At 47.5% G+C, this 20,226-nt stretch overlaps 1 protein-coding gene across 1 annotated transcript in view; it reads right to left on the bottom strand.

Annotated features, from left to right (window-relative positions):
• Positions 1 to 1,946: 1,946 nt before the first annotated feature.
• LOC144108591 (uncharacterized) overlaps positions 1,947 to 20,226 on the bottom strand; it is a 56,062-nt gene continuing 37,782 nt past the window's right edge. Inside the window, exons 6-7 of the mRNA XM_077641788.1 lie at positions 8,063 to 8,140; positions 1,947 to 2,777 (exon numbers count right to left, since the gene is read on the bottom strand). Coding sequence (XP_077497914.1) covers positions 2,683 to 2,777; positions 8,063 to 8,140 — 173 coding nt within the window. The 3' untranslated portion in view covers positions 1,947 to 2,682. The remainder of the gene's footprint in view (positions 2,778 to 8,062; positions 8,141 to 20,226) is intronic.

Here is a 20,226-nt window from a genome sequence, read left to right as displayed (position 1 = left end):
AACCAAGCTTTTCCCCTAGCAATATCTCATCACGCACTATGTAACAAAATCAAGCTTTTTTATAATTATCTTTATGGGACGACACACTCATGCGGAGAAGGTTTTGCTGCGCGACAAAGCGATCTATTGCTTTAGCATTAATTAAATAAAACGACGTTCCCGAAGAGACATTTCCACTACCCACCGATGTTTTTACACAGGTTACACAGTGCCGCCGGCCATTCGTAACCCGAGCACCCGTCATCATAAAATGTACTGAACAGAGCCCCGAGGTACAGAACGATGGCGACGCTGGTGTTGTCGCGGCATAAGAGTCCAAAGGCCGAGCAGCCAAGACCGCGTCATATCGCGCAACTCGAAGATGCAAGGCGCAAGAGTGGACAGGACAAACCAAGGACGAACACGGGCAAGGCGCTTGTCCGCTTGTCCACCTTGTCCGTGTTCGTCCTTCGTCCTGTCCACTATTGCGCCTTGTATCTTTGCGTTGTGCACAAACTCCCGCAACATTTGATCCTTCTGCGCATCACGCACACGGCAGTTCTCAAGCACAGTGACCGCCACCAAAATCGCTAATGGGTTGCAGACTTCGCGTCAGAGCCCTCGCTCCGCTCACAAACACTTTCACTACGCGGACACTTGTCACTGTGCTATTCAGCTTATACACGCCTGTGGGCTCGCCGCTGTCCGTAATGATCCTCGCAGGAATTAGGAACCCTTCCAAGAACAACCAACAGCTCCAAATGAACACTTCGTGAAGCGGCCTCCGCGTAGGTCTTGCGTCAGTTTGAAGAAGCGCTCTGTCAACTCTGTCAGCGTAGACGACTGGAGTGTTCTACTAGAAGAACTGTCGCTTGCCGCTGCTTCATTCTGCGAAGTTCGCAGTCGCTCTTTACACAAGTAATATGATCAACACATTAAAAAAAACATGGCGCTACAAGTACATACACAAAATGACGATGAGATGAAGGACAGGCTCCACCTTCAAACTGTTTATTCCGAAAGTGAAGCACATGTTTGTGTATGTACTTGTAGCGCCATGTCTTTTTCAAAAGTGTAAAGCCAACTAGCCCGGCAACGTACGTTACTGTAATATGAACATATGGCCAATATGATATATTTCGCGGCACAGCTGCCTTCACCTACTCCTCGCTCCCGATTTCAATCGGCGGACGGCCATCTTGCTCTGGAAGAAGCGAAGAGGAGGGCCCGAGACATCACGTAAAAAAGTAGTCTGGTCGCCGGCCGGATCCACACGTCCGCACAAAAGCTGAAGTTGAACCAACTTTCCCCCGGTCGCCGCCCGACCGGCAGAGGCCTATTGTTTGGCCTGTGGGCTCCGTCGTCCGTATGCTTGCGGATCCACCCAAAAGACGATCGTACGATGGCATTGAGTTGTAGCGGCAGCGCTACGCGCCATTATAAAAACTGTCAACATTTAGCGTAACGCGTATTGCTGCCGCCTCCGCGTATCGTTCCCTGCCACTTCCCACACACTGATTGGGTAAAACTGGGGGCACGTTCCCGTCAACAGCGTTTCCTCCGGAAGCTGACCATGTACACTGCTAAATCTGGAAGGAATGACTTGTTTGTTTGCGTCCTTCCTTCGAACCTAAACGAACGCTTGTATAATAAAATGGTTCGTCCAGATCACTTCCGCCAAGGCGTTCTCAGATACATTGAGTGTCACCAAAAGCGCCGCGTGCTACGTCATAGATGTGTAGAGAGAGGAGGAAAGTCCTTCGATGCCAAACAACAGCCAGAGCCTCTGATGGCGATTTTTTTTCGTTCTTTGCTTGTAGTGCTTCTACATAAGGAAAGCATGTTGGTTTTGGTGATATAGTATAAAAAGAAAAAAGCGTGTCAAATTGTATCTTCATTTATTAACGCAATATTTACTGTTTGTCTAATCATCAAGCTCGCACCCACAGCTAAAACCGCTGCTCTGTGGTGACGCCATCAGCGTCATGATTTTGTTTTCGCGAACTAATTAAAAAATTAAAACCGGAATATACGCGGTACGACCGATGCTAAAAGCATCGCTATAACTAACTTTATGCAAGCAATACGTAAAAAAATGTACTGAAATTTTGTTCCATCGCCCCTTCAACGCCTTGGTTGTGCAAGACGGTTGACTGTTATTGTTCGGCTGGCTAGGGCAACAAAGATGAGAATGATTTCGCAGCAGTGGATTACACATGAATTCAAGCAGCCGGAGGTAAAAGCAAGCTTAGAATTGTCAGCATCACCATACCTAAGCACTCCATGTGGGTTCTACACTTGTTGGCAGTCAAAGAAGAGCATTTTACGTTTCGCTAGACTTAGGCACTACACACACGACATGCTCTGTCATCCAGATTAGGTATTCGAAATGCGCGCAGGCGCTCACAGAAACATACACACATTTTAGCCGTTTCTACTAGTGAGAGGCACTTCTTGGGCAGCTTGCCTGAAATCCGGTGGAATTACCTTCCAATCATATCGCGATGGGGTAAGAGCCGCCCATCGTACAGTTGGTTATGATTGGATGACGCAGTTCGGTTCAAAGCACAGCGCATACACCAAGTAAATTCAAGAACAGTCTGAGAAAATTATCGCACTCTACAACGCGGAACAAACAAGACGCTTCGATGAACAGAGCGCTCAAACTGGAGCATCACAGTCTCCGCTCCGACAGGGCTTGTGTCATGGCGCCCGAGTATTCGCTCTCTGAATGAAGGGCGTCATCACTCCGGAAGACGTGCTGTCTGACACGTTTAAAGCTTCAGCCGTGGTGGTTTCTGGAATAAACAAAAGGTAGAAATGCATGAAACGACAAGTTAAAGACGTGACGGTGTTTTTTTCAGAGAATTTAGTTGTGTTAGGAGCTTCTGCACAAGAAATGCATTGAAGTTGTGATCTGGTTGCACGTGCGTAAGGTGCGCACATGTCCGTTAGCTGGTTTGCAAGTTTTTTTTTATTCGAAAAGTGCGTCAGATAGCATAGCTTTAAAAATGGAGATATGTGATATAGGAGAAGGTCAGATGAATTATTGGAGACACGGTGTGATCAGAAAGCTTCGAAGCCTATAAAGGCACCAGATGTCGAACTTCCACTTTTTTAGTCACCATCGCAGTTCCATGGCAAGCCCGCCTTTCTAAGGAAGTGTTCGCGCACGAAGCCGTCGCTGGGCACGTCCGGACTAAGTGGCATGCATCAAACATGTCCGGTGAAGCCCCTTAGTGAGGACACTTATCAGCCGATGGCAGCTGTTCGCCACCTGCTAGAGACAAATGGAGTCGGAGCCGCCCAACTGGCCGCGCGGAGGCCTCCTCCTCCCGTAACACTATGAAGGCGAGGGTACGAACACAGAGTTATTAGTGCCTGCCTCCGGCTTTGGAGTACTAGTGGTTCGGGTATAAATGGGACAGGAGCGTATCTGTGGGAAGTGGGGAAGGTAGGAGGTCGCCTCTGAGATTCGCCAAATGTGTTATACAAAGTATTATACTTGTAATTATTATGCAGATCGTGAGCATGGCCGTGAAACCCGTGTACGTATGTACTGTTAGCAAAGCTGAATAATGGCTGCGTAATTTTGGATGAGAGACCAACACTCTTAATTGCATATTTTAAGAATCAACAAACAAGACATGGTATTGCTTCGCGAATGGACGCACAGCTGTTTTTCTGGGGTGTCCACGTTATCCGATCCCTGGCTCGCAAGAGACGACTCTCTAGACAGACATCCAATGTCTGCGTCAGCACTATTAAGACTGCGGCCAGAAAAGAGCACGAGTATCAGCATAGCAGCTCTGCAAGTCGCGACTGCCCCAGTCAGACACTTCTTGCAACAGGGCAAAAAGTTGAGCTAGTTGGTACACGTTCATTATGAAAAAACCTGGCGCTAACAAACGACGACACATAGGGGACACAGCGCTGTGTCCCCTCTGTGTCGTCGTTTGTTAGCGCCAGGTTTTTTCATAACAGACACTTCTTGTCCGGCGATCTATTTCTATGGTGACCACTACGCTGAGTTGGTAAGCGAAAAAAGTGCTGACTGAATATAAGGTCTCTTCCAGGTTTCGAGAAAGCTCTCCAGCCGCTTGCCAGCTGTAAGAAATTTGAAAACTGCACAACATGCGGAGGTTCACAAAGCCGTTTCCAACACTTCTCGCAGCGTTAGTTGTACTAAACTAGCTAAATAGAAACACGTTTACAGAACAAGATGGTCGATTACGGCGACGAAAGCAGACCACAAGGAAAAAGAGGTAGCCTCTTTCATCATATTGGTACTGAAGAGTCAAGCTTGGCCCCCGACCAGGACGAATTTTTCGTTAACCATGAATTTTCTGTGAAAGCTGTATATCTTTTCTTTGTAGCTGTATCGCTGCGTTTGGGTGGATGCCAGTGAGTTATTGCTCCCTCATTAAAAGTCTATCTCCAGCCGTCTCCTTCTGTTGAACTGAAAAGGAATGCTTGAAACTTGCAGAGCGTTGCAGTACATAACTTCTATCTGTCGGAACTTGCGATGCAAGTAGTATAGATATATTCGCATTTAAGAAGATCGCTAAATAACGATGGTGATGAAGATATAGTGGGATAGCTGGTCACCTCGCCATTATCATGCCTCTGAAAGCAAATATTTTAGTTGGAGAACCACGTATGTGAACGATTTTGCTTTTCGCTCCAGAGTGGTCGAACTCTTGACGCAAAGGTGGCGGCACCACTGTGCCTGAACGCTCTCTTCTCTTTTCCGTAATTTTATGATTGACTTGCTTTGAACTTAGATATATCAGGATCTCTGAATATCTATTAGGTGTACATTGCTAGTAGTCAGGTATAGAGCAGAGATTTGACGGCTAAAGAAAAGGGATAAAATTATGTTTACGGTAGCGCGGCTCGCTACGGAAAACAAAATGGCCAAGGAACAGAAGTGTTTTTAGAAATCTGGCAATAAAAATAAAGAAAAGTTAAGAGTGGACCAAGGATAGAAGGCGGTTAAGGGCACCTCAATGAAATCAAGAAGAATAAATGGGCTTTGGCACTGCGTGTAACTTGAAGGCTATATATTCGATAGTCGCCAAGAGCGACATACTGGATTACAAGAGGACCGCGTAGGAGGGGGCGGCAGAAAGTCAGGCTGGCGGATGAGATTAGGAAGTTTAATCGGGAGGGAGGGGGGGGGGGGCAGTTTAAACGCCCTAACCACAGAGCCTTCTTTGAAAGTCGTTTTTTTGTGAAAGGATTATATTAACATCATTAGTGCTCTTTAAAGCTATCTAATAATCTAGGCATTGGCTTTATCGTAACCTATGACTGTTGGGACGCGGTGTCCCTCGCCTCTGTGCAGGCGGTCGGCTATGCCGGCCGCGGATAGTTGTGGCCGTGTTCTGACGTTTGTTTGTACCCCTCTGTAAATAGCCTGTATAAAAGTTCGTTTCTCACTAAATCGCTTCGCCTGCAAGTCATATCATCGAGAAGCCTTCAAGCAGTGCATCCAGTTTCTGGAAATCACCGGACCAACACCACCGGAAAACCTTTACTTGGGGGTCTATTGATACATGAAGGGACGGCACGGGTGGTCTAGCCACACTTTAAACTGCTTTCTAGAGGCCACTTATCTTAGCATGTTTGTCTATATCTTCGCAGATGCCGTTATCTCCGGCTCTGGTCAATGCACGAAATTCCTCGCCATCGGTGGGAAAACCATGCTTGGCGACAAGGTCATCACGTCCCTTGCGAAACTCTGAATAATGCCAAACTAGGTGGTACAGGTCAGCACGACACACACTGCCACAGTACGGGCACTTCACAGCGTCAATATTACCCCCTGGATGCCAGTAAAGACCAGAAAGCCATTTACCGATGATGTTTGGCGTGTAGGCGGCATCGGCCATGATCTTATTAATGAAGATTGGCTCATGCCATGTGAGAGCAGCTGAGCTCGACGCACCTAATTGCACAGCAGTTTACTTCTTATAATCGGAGCCCCCTCAGCGCGCAACGTGCGCAACCGCCTCGCGTGGATCCTCGGACACACGGGCGATAACGACGGGAACCAGTCCGCTCGCAACGCGGCTCCGGGAGAGTCTCATTTTTCCCTCCGTTGGCCCATCCCGCCGTTACCGAGGACCATATTGATATGTACAAAAACATCGTTGTCCTTACGTGCAGACAAGAGCGTGTCAAACGGAGCATATCGTGCTCGACTTGAGTGCTACACCGCTGATTTACCTTGCTACCCCAGCTGCTCTCACACGGCATGAGAAGAAAATTTAAGGCGACGCAGTGGACGTTTCCAGATTAATGTCGACCACCTGGGGTTCTGCACGTTCATATACATCGCACTGTATGCGGCCATCTTGCATTTCGCCTCCATCGAAACGCGGGGCCCTGCAGCCAGGATTGAACTCGGACCCTCAGGGTCAGCAGTCGAGCGCTCTAACCATTGCGCTATTGCGGCCGGTAGACCGCATTCAGAACCCATTTGGAACGCAATACGCTTGACACATTCAAGAGTTCAAAAATAAATACTTATCTTCATGCGTCATCCGACCACGTGTGATCCGCTTTGTAGGCGCAACTTATGAATAACAGAGAGACCCGCGAGAGATGTGGCTGGTGACGTCAAGCGGCAGGTATAGAAGAAACTACGACCGGGAGGGGAATGGCGGGCAAGAAAGATGTGAGGACGGGTGCGAGGAAGGTTTTATTGCAAAGCATTACTAGTCGCATGGATTACGACATAAGCCGGCAGCGTATGTGAGTGTGCGCTTACTCACAGATGGTACAGAAAATCTTACGTGATAGCAAAAAAAATCAGGTGGCGTCATCAAGTGGCCGTATGACGAAATCAGCAAGCTCAGAAGCGCCACTTTTGAAAGTCCTATACATGTCTACATGTCGTTAGTCAATATATGCTGCAACTGGCCGACCTCTATATGGGCGATAGGAAGAGGGGAGGGGGGATAGTAAGAAAGGATAGCGGTAGGGCTGCAATATAGAGTGTGTACAAAATACAGGATATTATGATGCAACCATTCTTCGTACAGGATTCCGGGTGCTGTCATACAGGCGAATGTATTGTGGGTGTGTGTGGGTGGGTGTCAGGGCACCCACGGACAGCAGTGCTTTCGCATTACTACGCGTAAGCAGTCTTAAAAGTGTCTGCCAAATTTTTTAGACACACGTCGCCTGCATTGCGCATTTCCCTAGATGTGGCTTCACACGATACTCCGAATCACTTATGTTGAAGCCGAAATTGTTACACACAAGCGGCACGTCAATAGACGGTATTATGATCATCGCTGAAACACATAGTCTAATCTAGCTATACTGACGCTGTGCGCAATGTTTAGAGACAAAGTAGGGTGAGGTTAATGGAACACTGAGGTCAAATAGAAGTTCGCCTGCATCGAAGTGACACTGCGTTCTAAATCAGAGAGATCATTTGCGGCTAAAACGGGGATTTTGTAAGGTGGAAAAGGCCAAAAAGCAAGAGACAGGTGTCGACATTATCAGACGATTTTTTTTAAGACAAATACTTGACTCGACACCGATTTTCGGGCTCGGACTCGGGACTTAAAGCTCCAATTTCGTTCACTTCGAAACGGTGGCAAGCCGTCCTTTTGGGAAACCGTGTCGCGAGTTTTACTCGGCTTGAGGAGAGATTTTTAAATACAGTTTTTCTGGCTCATAACTATCTTTTCCAGCCGGAGCAACCTCAACAAGCCAGAAAGATCCACGATATCAATTTTATCTCACTACAGTAATTGGACGGAGTTCTCTTGGGTGTACCTCTAAGATAGAAGTGCCTGTTATAGCCACTGGTGCATCCCAGTGGCGCAGTGTTTGCAGTAAATGGGGAAAAAAACGGCAACGCAAAATTTTATCGCCTCTGTCCCTTCAAGGCTGCATTGCCTTGGCAATTGTTTATAGCGATATTTTCCTTATCTATCCAGAACCAATCTCTAAGCGAAAGCAGCAGTTTTTTGCTGAGTAAGACTTTGCTGTGCAAGACTGTAAGGTGAACTTGGCGAATATTTATCGTGGAATTTTCGTCACGTAGTAAGAAGTGTTCACTGACCGGTCAAAAGAATCGACGTGTTGTCCGGTATCCGCTGCGCCCCCTCGGTGTCCTCAGGAACGCCAATCAGCAGCCTAACTGCGGACGTAGTTTGCGGCGATTAGCATCACAGATGAGGGAAATGGTCCAAGCTTGTATACAAAGCATTAGAGCGTATCCGAATGAGCCGGTGAGTGTAGCCGGTGCAACAAAAAAAAATCGACTGCCCTCACACTGCGTTCTGTTTACCGACAAGCTTACCCTCACTCCTTTTTAACGTGACATTGTTAGAGCGGACCTTCAGAGGAAAATCCACGCGCATTGTCACACTAATTCAGGATTGGGCGGGAGGGTTGTTACGTCACAAGCTGATACTTGAAATGAAAGTTATTGAAAGTCGAGTTAAATTGTGACTGTGGGGTCGTAGCATGACTGAAATCAAATTACGACAGATAAGACTGGAAAGCAAATTACAATTAATAGAAGACTGGGGAAATCAGTTGCGAATCGAGTTCATGAACCTCGGGTTACGAGTTATATACGCTACCCCTGGGCCGTTGAGGCACGTTTGTTCGACACGTTAAAGGGACACCTTGTGTGTCCTGTGCTGAATAAGGTGATCTAGTGTGTGTGCCTACTTATTACGCTACTGAGTGGGCAGTTTAAACAGGTACTAATTAAGAAAAACAGTATCAAATAACCATTAACGCTGCCGCGTCATGCCTTTAAGGCGGAGCTTAAGTGTCCCGTTAAACCTTTTTCGTCTTCTGCGTTACCGAGGGATCACACAACATTACAGGCTCAGTAGAGCTAAGTACCCCTTCTCCCCCCCCCCCCCCCCCCCTCCGGTGAAGAATTATTAACAAAGAGTCAGGCCACCTCTTGACGCCTCCGAACTCATACATTCCCGAACCCGGTTATGTGTAGTGTATATTATCCGGAACAATATTCAAATGAATGCAAGCTATGTCACCAAAAAGCGGATCTCAAGCATATTCTTTGCAAATACCCTATTGCCCTCCTGGAGAGAGAACAAATAAAGTCGCTTGACCAATGGCAGGCTCGCCTACTCAGCTCCGATCCGCAGATTCAGACAAAAGTCGTCCAACTGGCCGAAGACGCCGCCAGAAGCCAGGACCTTCTGGCCGTCGTTTAGGCGAGGGGCGTACAGTTCCTCAGACTGTTGGATATAAGAGTTTTACAATCGAAAAATCAGCTGCCATTGAAATATTCGTTGTCTTGCTCTGCGCACAGTTTGTGACGTGGTTTCATTCACTGCATCACATCGTTCGCGTCCCTCAATTACATTTTATGTTATATTTTGGTTCTCTTGATACAAGTTACAAGTTCACCAAAACGCAGGGGCGGCCGCGTTTCGATAGGCAAAATGCAAAAGGCGCCCGTGTGCTGTGCGATGTCAGTGCGCGTTAAAGATCCCCAGGTGGTCGAAACAATTCCGAAGCCCTCCACTACGGCACCTCTTTCTTCCATTCTTCTTAAACTCTCTTTGATTGTAGATATGTAATCAATTTTCCCCTTTTTTTCTTTTTCTGTCAAGAAGCCCAGAGCCGCCCTAGTGTCATGTGCGCATGCGATGTGTACAAGTATATAGTGACATCTGTTACGGAAAATAAAGCCAGTGTTAGTAGCGTTCGTCCTTGTCGTGTCTCCCACCCGTGCTCGTCTCTTTTGCGCCACATCTTTTTTCAAGTATGTGCCACCAACTCGCCCAGCAACAAGTTTTATTCATCCGTGCTCCTGGACGTATTCCAGTATCTTTCCCAATTTGGTAAATCCGTATCGCCAGCTGTGCGGCGAGCCTGCCACCTTACCCCACATAACCTGGGACTGCACGGAGGATCCACCTCCGGCCGATCTAGTCATATCTCTCACGCTTGAAAACTGGGAAGCTGTTCTCGCCAACCCGGACGCAGACGCTCATTAATGGGCGAAGGTAAGAGCGCAATAGGTCGCCGACAGACTTAAACTGCCGGCCCCCTGGAGCGGCTGAAGTAAGCCTAGAGGATCGCCATGCTCTTACTGAGAATAAAGTTTTTTTTCTCTCTCTTAATCTCTCTCTTCCTCAAAACCAAAATCAAAACCAAAGCACAGTGCAGAGAGTGTGCATTTAACTCGCGGTTGCCTTCAAGGCAACAAGCTACCGGTTTTTACACTGCAAGCGTCTGTACAAGAAGGAGAAAATTTCTATCACGAGCTTGGTATCAGTTAGGTCGCTCTTTACTGTTTAACGCCCATTGTGGGGACTTTGCCTCACGACATTTCCTTTGGTTTGCTTTACCGTTATGCACCCTCCCTGGTTAGTTGCTTCAACTTGTTAACAGGGGAGGGCACCGGCGTCGCAGCGAGACGAGCGCCACGGATGACGTGACTACTGCTGCGCGAGCGCGGGAGAGGACGCTCTCTACGGCTTGGGATTTCGGCGCATGCGCACTGCTCTACGCGCGCTCCTGTCTTCGCCAACGGGGCGAGGAAGTGGTGGGAGAACTTCGTTCGCATCTCGTCCTGTCCGGTTTCGGAGTATCCCCTTGCCTAGCGTGGGCGAAAATTCTCTTGTGACCTTGCTGTTGAGTCGGACGACCTCGATTCATTTGCGCATTTTGTTGCTAGCTGGCGTTATGGTTGCTGTAGCAATAAATGCCTGTGTCAGCCAGTGTGTCGGCGTGCGCTCGGTAGCGTACGCGATCAGTGTTGGTGTCCGGGATGATTTTAAATGGCTCAGCCGCGATTATGCGAGGAGAACGTACTTATCTTCCGCTATTGAAACCCCACCCCATAAACACATTACTTCAGTTGCCCAGTGTACCGGCTGCTTCCATTTCAGAAACGGCGCAACCAAATACCCTGCTCAACTTTTATGAGTTCACAGTACGGGAATGTTGCTCTCAAGTGAGCATGGACGATAATGTTTATTCCCCTGTATCTGTGTTTTTATTAACTGTTCTTGCGTTCTAAACACATATGCGCGTATGTTCACTTCGGTTCGAGAGATGTACGTTCGCCAGCGCTCTTTTCTGCAGACGTAAATCGCAGGAAATCAGGAGGAAGCAAAATCCGAAAGAAAAACATAGAATCGGTCTCATTATAGGCCTTCGAGGAAAGAGCGAATTTCACGGAACAGGCAAATTTTGCACCTGAAACAACGCCCATTGGCAGCTATTTTCTTTACGAAGCGCGCGTGAATTCATACGCATCAATGCTAAAGGAGTACTGTGAAAAAGAAATTTGGAGTACATTGTGTTACAAAGGAAGTTATGTAAGGGCGTGCGGGGGTTTCTGTTACAGTGTAATCAGTTCCAGAAGAGGTAAATCAGTGATTTTCTGTTTTCCTTTTCTGGCTTTGTTTTGCGCCTCTGCGAAGAATACTCTGATTGAACTTCCCATTTCAACGTGGACGTCGTCACGTCGGGTATAATTAACAATGCCTTCGCGACCAGTAACAAACATTAAACTCAGAGGTGCTTACAGGTGCATTGGGCGTGTGTTGAACAAGCCTTAACTTCTGGTGCCTCGAAAAGCGAAACCTGAGCTCACTGCCTTTAACGATGGTAATTGAAGGACCAAGCAGAGACCGGAACCGCAATAGCGCCCTTATTGGGAATATTTAAAAAGCTCGTGCATTTTCTTTTTCTCACATTGTCGCAGAAATTGCAAATGCAGGAGGTTGTACGCAGCTGTCTCTTTACGTACCTTCCCGGTGTGTCTGATTCGTGCTTCGCTGGAAGTGCCTTGTCTGGAAAGTTTCCATCCTAAATTTTGCAGCGAAACGATGTTTGTTTTCTTGATTCTCAGTTCACTGCCAACGGTGCCCGGTCACATTGGTCAGGAGGTGAGTGGGACAGATTTACGTGAAACGATTTGTAGAGACGCTCAACTTTTCATACGATGGTCGTTATTTATGTAGGTGCTTTCACTGCCTTGTCGCGAAAGTTTGTCATGTTTCATTTAACGTGGCCGAAACTGAGCATGATGCTGGTGTTCCATGCCGTCGAACTGCTCAAATATTTTGAGGGCACAGGTTTTCCCAACCAACTGATTCATTTGAAAGCATTCGGCTGCCATAACCACAGGTTGACACTAAGTTTTATAAGGAATTATAAATAAATCGAGAAATGTCAGTGCTGCAGTTAAAAGTTACCGTTACACGTTAACAACTGAGCTTAAATATGCACTTTCATGTGGAGGCATATATCTTTGTTCGAGTTGTACTGCAGACTTCTTGGTCTCAGAAGTTGGTCTATTGAATCTGGCATACTTCTTGAAATATTCTACATACGTGCAGGCTGGCTGAATGCTCGCTCGAGCCATTGCGTCAGCAATATATCTGATGTCATAACACGCAATATGTGTAAGCCTGCATCAGTGTTGCACACGATGATTCCACCGTCTCTGCTTGCAGATACCCAGTTCTATACCTTCGCACAATGACGGCGAAAGTTCGAATTAAGTGAAACGTAGTTAACCACATAGAAGCGCGAATGCATGTGTTTTGCGTAGTTGGTCCATGGTTTTGCTTTGCTGGGTCATCTACACGTCTGAAGGCGATGTTAGTTCGACAGCAGTATTAGTTGATGAGGACGACCATTTTTGTATAGGGCAACAAGAGTTTGTCTATTCGTTCGACAGTAGTATTAGTTGATGAAGAAGACGATGCGCACTGGACAACACGAGAGCGTGTCGCAGTTTAACACGAGGCACCATCTGCTGCGGCGATAGCACAGTGCTGTCGAGCAGTGGCCAGTGGAGCTGAACTGTTCGCGCCACCGCGGGTTTGAATCGGAGTCGCGCCAATATTTATATTTTATTCATTTATTGTTAAGCCAACGTTATCCTTAAGGTTGAGCTTCACAAAAACTGGTTGAGCCGGTTAGACCTCGTGAAGTAGTGCTTCCGCGCGTGAATTTGTTTCAGCGATACGAAATGAAGCTTATCGTTATCACGCTCGCACTAATTTGAATGCGTTCTCATGCTTGAATGCTCGCAGGAGCGGTAGAACTAGCTATCGCTGCCGCCCTCCTTCGCACAGTCGTTTTACAATTCAGCGTAGCGTTTCCTCTTGGCGGCACTTTGAGAGCAGCAGCACCCGTGTGTCTGCACCCAGGAAGCCCCATGAATCGCGTGTTTGCATCGTCAGGCAGACCATAGATTGTGAAGACTGCAGCGCTCGTAGACACGGATACGATTAAAGAGGCACCACATAGCACATGCGGCATCTCCTTCATGCTGTCCGTGTTTCCCAGCACTGCAGTCTTCATAATGAACAACCAACTTGCCCAATCAGTTACTCTTCAGACCATAGTGTAGTGCCCACATGCATTCGAGGTTTGTATGCTTCGCCGCTCGATTTTGATGCAGTTCTTCGCCAAGCGAGCCTAGTATACACAGTGCGCGATGCCATTTCAGCGCCATCCCAGACCCAGACACATTTAATGCTTGCTCTAATATGTCTTCTGCGTCGGTGGTGCGTCCAATTGCAGGGTGCTGCGACCAGTATTACAGAACCCTGAATTATCTTTGGGTAGGGAAGTAGTAATTAACGCATTTTATTGCTGCACTTCAAGTAAGGACAACAAATATTGTTAGGAATGGATTGGAATTGGGCTGTAAGTGGACGACGTCGGCCAGCAGAAGGGGTCACTGTTAAGGCACCCTTTTGACTCGCCTTGGCTTACATCGCACTTATTTCATTCACATCGCGTATTTCTTGTGCACCAAATTTTGTAATTTGTGGCTGGTTTCCTTGCAAGTGAGTTGACAACGGTGCTCCTGCACCAAAGGAAACTCAAGCCTGCATGCATAGAAACATGCGTAAATGTCGGTGCTGATGCACATTCCTTTCCATACCTAACATTGCAGTATAATGACACGCATAGATATTTCATCTCTGCAGCCGCCGCTGGTGGCTGAATGGTTATGACGCTCGGCTGCTGGCCCGAAAGACGCGGGTTCGATCCCGCCCGCGGCGGTCGAATTTCGATGGAGGCGAAATTCTAGAGGCCCGTGTACTGTGAGATGTCAGTGCACGTGAAAGAACCCCAGGTGGTCGAAATTTCCGGAGCCCTTCACTACGGCGTCTCTCATAGCCTGAGTCGCTTTAGGACGTTAAACCCCCTTAGACCTTAAACCATTTCATCTGTACGTTCCTTCATACCTGTACATGACTGATACCTGTACGGCCTGATACATTCCGTGATACCTGTACATCCTGTACATGACTGGCTTATGATTAATTTCAGAAGTATGTACAAGTAACCACTCAGTAATTCAATCGTGCCTAGCTGGATACATAGGTGCCCGTTTATGAATGACGGTAAATACCATCCCAGCTTATATTTCCTCTCACAAGTTCGCAGAGTAGCGGGAGCTATTAGCGTGAGGTGATGCCTTCAAGACCTGTCAAGCTGGCCTGCAAGCGTGTGGTTACAGCACGCCTATGCAGTCTCGCCTTTAGTCATTCTTATGCGCATGGATTAAGAAGTATAGCACGTTAGTACGCCGTTCTTGAGGGCAAGCTGTTGTTCTTGAGGGCAAGCTGTTTCTTCTCAAGCAGCGTTCGCACTACACGAAAAGGACAAGCGGCAAATACAACCTTCGTCCGTAAAGTTCCGAGACTGGGTTCATTAAAAAAATACGTTTAACATTGAAATCAATTATGCAGAACCCCTCCGAAGTAATCTCCCTTGCAGTCTATACACAGATTCCAGCGCTTCTTGAGGACTTGAAAACAGTTATAAAACGCTCCTTTTGGCAGGGCTGTCAGCTCCTTTGTCGTGGCGTCTTGAATGGCCTCCACGCTCCCCCTCCAGCGACCTTTAGGCCTCTCTTCACAGGAGGAAACAGCAGAAAATCGCATGAGGAGAGGTCAGGCGTGTATGGCGGATAAGGTAGTACAGCAGTGCTGTGCTTGGCGAGAAAGTTCGTACCGCCGTGAGCAGTGTGTGGCCTTGCGTTATCGTGAAGGAGGCTCCGTTGTCCAGATGCCCTTAAGTCAGGGCGACGGCGTCGCAGTGCATCACGCGTGTGTTGGAGCACGCGGTTATAGAACTCCTGATCCACCGTCTGCCCTTGTGGGACGAACTCATGGTGTATGACACCTCTGGCATCGAAATAAACTATCAGCATCGTCTTTGTTTTAGTCTTATGTCGCTGCACCTTTCTCAGTGCCGGATAGCTTGTGGACCGACATCCGGCGCTCTGCCTCTTTGTTTGAGGATCTACAGCACTGATGCTGTCGACGAATACAGCATGCTTCTCTGTCTCGGAAAGCAAATCAGCGCTCACTGATGCCCGCGTGTCTTTCTGGTCCTGTGTGAGGGAGTGCGGCACAAGTCTGGAATTCAGCTTTCATTTCCGCAAGTTCTCACGCAAAATATGGTGGCATGTTGTCTTACTAATGTCCAGAGCATCTGAAAGCATGCGGACTGTAATGTTGCGGTCTTGCTGTACGATTTCCCTGATTCAAGGCACGTTATTTTCATCCCGAGAGGTTGAAGGGCGCTCCTGCCTTGTGTCGTCTTCCACCGACGTTCTCCCTGAAACAAACCTCTTGTGCCATTTGAAAAGTCGCGCTCGCGATAATGTCGCGTAGCCGTAAGCGTCACGAAGGAGCTCATACGTCTGTGTGGCTATCTTGCCAAGCTTCCCAAAGAATTTTATGTTTACACGCTGTTCGACGTGGACGTCCATAAATCCATATTCACTCACCGTACGATGCTCAGACGACTAGCGACAGCGTATTTTTCTATATGTACTGCCATCTAGCTGCTACCCCAGCAATTAACATAAATAGCTCAGATTAGCCCGAAAAGATGGCATTACACGAAAGCACCAACATTTGTTTTGGGGGAATAATTTCTACAGAAGAATATAAGTCAGTCTCAAAACTTTACGGACAAAAGTCGTAACTGAATATTCTTTTGCCTTCTGCCAGTGGTATGGTGTTCTTTTCATTGCCTCTTGTCCATCCAAACAGTTTTAACTTTCCTCGAAAGTACAGCACAGAAGCGAGAAGCCAAGGACAAAATGTTTTTTTTAAAGCTGATTGACGGCGCAATGACTGGTAACTGAAATGAAAACTCGGGTATTTTCAATCTTCCCCGTGGTAGAGAAAAGAGCAGACTATAGTTCGAGCATACTGATGTCCTCAACCTGAGCAAAATAAACGGGCTTATAGAAATCTACGAGCCAGAAATCATTCTAGGTTATATCACCATGCATGACAGTCTCTGTCCGGCCGGAAAATGAGCATGGCTACCACCCGCCGTAGTTTCTGTGATTAGGGGCGTATTAGTGGTGGTTGGTCACTGTTTCATTTTGCAGCCTATAAGAGTTACGATGACAACAGTGAAAACTCTGCACGAAGTCCGACGTAGGCAAGTCGCTGAAATACATACTTGAGCTGCTTAGTAGGTAAACCCTAACAATGGGTTGACCTTTCGGCTTTTATATTTTCAAAATTCCGCGATTCTATTTTGGTGCTTACTTGACAAAGCAGTTCTGGGCTTTTTTGGCGATCATTGTTTTATATGGACGAGAAACGAATTTTTTTCCCGGTTTTACAGTCTGCTACTCCAGTGTGGCAAAAAGTCACTTATAGTTTAGCTTGTTATTTTAGTGTGTCCAACCATTCGATTAAACAGTAACTAAAGCAATATATACCAGGTTAAAAACATTGTTTGACTCCAATAAAGAGAATAAATGAAGTTATGTCATGGACCCATCAGAGAAAAACGCAAATGGAAGTTGACTGCTTAGAGGTCGGTTTTCATATTCGCTTCAGTGGTTGCGCTGCGCTGGGCGAGAGTACGGGGTCTCACGCAGTCTGCATGTTGACGGCAGCGATGGAAGTGCCGCTAGCCGTCGTGGTAGATAGAATATGCAATTTTGCGGTAAATTTTCACATGGTGTCGCGCTTCAGCCTTCTTTGCCAAGTAAGTGCCCTAGACGGGTGATAACAGCTCATAGCTCTGCTCGAGAAGACGACGTATGGCGAAGAAGTACAACCTCCCGATCTGCAGGGGCCTGTAACGTAGCATAGCAATACTTCAAAACGCGCGTATGTGCTACTTACTCCAACGATACCACTGACACATCACGCCTATGTAATGCGTACTTTGACATAGGCGCGGTGGAAATAGTTCAGTATAACCTGCGACCTGCGGCGTGCTTGTCATGAATACTGACTATCTTCGGTTAAAATGCAAGCGAGAATATTGAACAAGACAGGTTTTTGTAGGTTTTCTTTTCGGAAGAACCGAACCCCTAGCCATAACCCTTAAACTGCCTTTCCCGTGTTCTCGTAGTTGGGAAATAATATTGCATTTGTTTAAGTTCGCCTTGGTATAAAAAGAAGGGCACAAACAAACCGCAGAAGCAAGGTGATGTCCCGTCCTTTCGTACTTTCATTAGTACAGGTACGGACAGCAGTGAACGAAGCGCGCCGCGCAAGAAAAAAAAAACGTGTAAGCGCCACCTAGCAGAGCCAGACGAAAGCTCATAATCCTAACGCACGTGTGCGCGCCCCTAACCGGCGCCGTCCTGATCCTCCAATTGCTCTGCTTGTCTTGCATTGGACCGGCGTCAATGTCGCGCTGAGGATCATTATGATTGTGAGTCTAGAGTCGGATGGTTGCGCGTTTTGTAGCGAGCGGGCATTTCGGAATGCGCAAGCCGCTGCCTTGATACCGGAGAGCCCGCGGGGGCGCCGCTGCCATTATGCCGCTTCTTTTGAGACAGCTGTAGGCTCATTTTCCCCGCAAATTTCCCGCGTGCTTCGAACTTCTGTTGCCTCTGGGACTCAAATGTCTCGCTATCGACGAAACATGCTCGAAACACTACGTACCGCCGCATTTTTGGGTATATTAGCGTTGATTTTCGCCTTACTCCTACGAGGCGCTTACGCAGCAGCAATGAATTCGCCCTGTATGTCAGTCCTGCTGCACATTACTCCTGCACTGCAACCTGGCCTAGTTTCTCAGATTAATATAAGCGGAAACCGCCGATCTTAGAGCTTTTTCCTGAATTATCCAGCTTCGCAAGGATAGCGAGTCTGGCCCCGAAGGTTCTGGATGGTTCTCCTGGATTGCAACGCAACGCGAATGCTATAAAACAGACCGATCTCTAAAAGATAACCCGTAGAAGTGAAGCAATATAGCTAGGACAAAACAGAATTGCCGGCTGCAGTCTGTCGTGGTTCATTCTCCAATCAGCGGACGCACACTGGTATGCAAGCCGAATTTCGGACAGGCAGCGCACAACAGTGACGCACTGCTGCCGCAGCATTCGCGTGAGGAAGAGAGACTGCGGCTGCTTATAGTCACCACAGGATCCGAAGGGGCACGCACCTAAGCTTTGCTCCGCACATGACAGTGCGAAACAAAGCGCGCTGTCTCAGTGGCGATAACAGCAGGTTCCAGTACAGGGGCAGTGTGCTGCACGAGAGACAGACAGGGTGCACGCATTGGTGCTGCTTCGGCGCCTCGAAGGGGCAAGGCGAATCATCAGCGCATGGTAACTAATGTAGACGGAACCGAATCAGCGGCGGTACGTGGAGTGTTTCGAAGGCGATTGGTTGCTAGCGATACGCAGACGAGTTCTGGCGGCAACGAAAGTTCGAAGCACGCCGGTTATTTGTGGCGGAAACGCGCCTACAGCTGTCTCAAACGTTGGCTGTCTCAGACGAAGCGGCTTAATGGTAGCCAATGTCCTTATCTAAAAACGTTGATGGCAGCGCCGTCCCCGAGCGCTCTGCCGTATCAAGGCAGCGGCAAGGTTAGATGTAGAGTGGTAGCGCTGCTGCCATAGAAGCCCATGCGTTCAAAACATGGCGGCTTATGGTGCGTACCAGCGCCCTCTGCGATGTTTGCGGAAAACTAATTAATGACCTCATAGTTAAAAGCATGACGTAATATCAATGTGATTTTTGGCGGGAGAAATAAATCCACGACTGTCTCGATGTTCAGCGCGACATACGACGCAAAGACGAAGGAAGAAGACGCGACGAGCGCAAACTTCCGACGTTATTTTTAGTAGACCGCGCTCGTTGTGTCTTTCTTCGTCTTTGCGTCGTGTGTCGCGCTGGAGCTCAATCCGTTAACATACCAACCGGCCCAACTATTTCTGTTTGTGCCCGGGAGTACAGTTATATCAATATTGATAGATTCTCGTTTAAGAGCTGCTTTTGAGTATTCGAGTTTGTGAGCATTGAGTTGTAACAGAATTGTGTCAATTGGGTTTGGCTCGCATAAAGAGGCAACAGAGAAAATTTTTAGCCGAAGTTAATTTACTATTTGGAAACCATAACGCTCACAACTCGGTACAGTGACACAACAAGAGGTTGCTGCACTAGCCTACGATAGATGTTCAAACTTTGCACGAGCTGCGAACGAGCTAGTTGCCTCCTGACACATATAAATGACACAAGAATGCATATTGTTCGGCCCTTTCTCGGTGAAATTAGGGCCGCTTTATAGAACACGTGGAGGACAGGCATTTTTGGCTGGTATAGGCACTCAGTGGGAATGGCATATCACAGTACAAAAGGAACTGTAAAACCCTACCGGTGCAGTGCGATGCCAGGACAACAGTTCTCACTTTCACTCATTCCTAAGAAGCGCCAGTCCTTCGCTTGCAGTGCGTTCTTCGTCTCAAACTGCACCGCCTTTCCGAAGAGGCAGTGATAAAATATACGGCTAGAACTGCGGCTGCTGTGGCATAAAACAAGCGCGCTCACGTAGGCGACAAGAACCAGGGCAAAAAGTAAGCAAGCGCTTGAAGAAAACGCTGATAAAAGGCTAGCAGCCGCCCACAACGAAGTGGCAAGATGAAGAGTTACGCCAAGCAAGCAAGGTTGGAAGCAAGCCGCAGAATAGTAAAGGTGGATCGCATTAGAGCGGCTTGGTGATACTTTGAGGAAATGCAGATATACATATTATTTTATGAAAAAAGCGCTCTTATTTCTAATGATATGAACACAGTTTAAATAATGTAAACGAGTAATTGAAATTGTGTATTAAACTGTTTCAAATTACAAACATGCAGCCAATTATTTTTCTCTTTTTTGAGCATGTCTGCACACATCATTTTGGCGCTTCAGTTCCGCAGTCCTACTGATGTCGCTGACGCTTGGTTCAAGACTGCGTTCGAGCTCCGGCTTCGCGACCTATGCA

The sequence above is a fragment of the Amblyomma americanum genome, chromosome 10 (genome assembly GCF_052857255.1).
Source record: "Amblyomma americanum isolate KBUSLIRL-KWMA chromosome 10, ASM5285725v1, whole genome shotgun sequence".
NCBI lineage: Eukaryota > Metazoa > Arthropoda > Arachnida > Ixodida > Ixodidae > Amblyomma > Amblyomma americanum.
The sequence above is the reverse complement of the archived record's forward strand: the minus strand, read 5'-3'. Positions and strand labels throughout refer to the sequence as shown.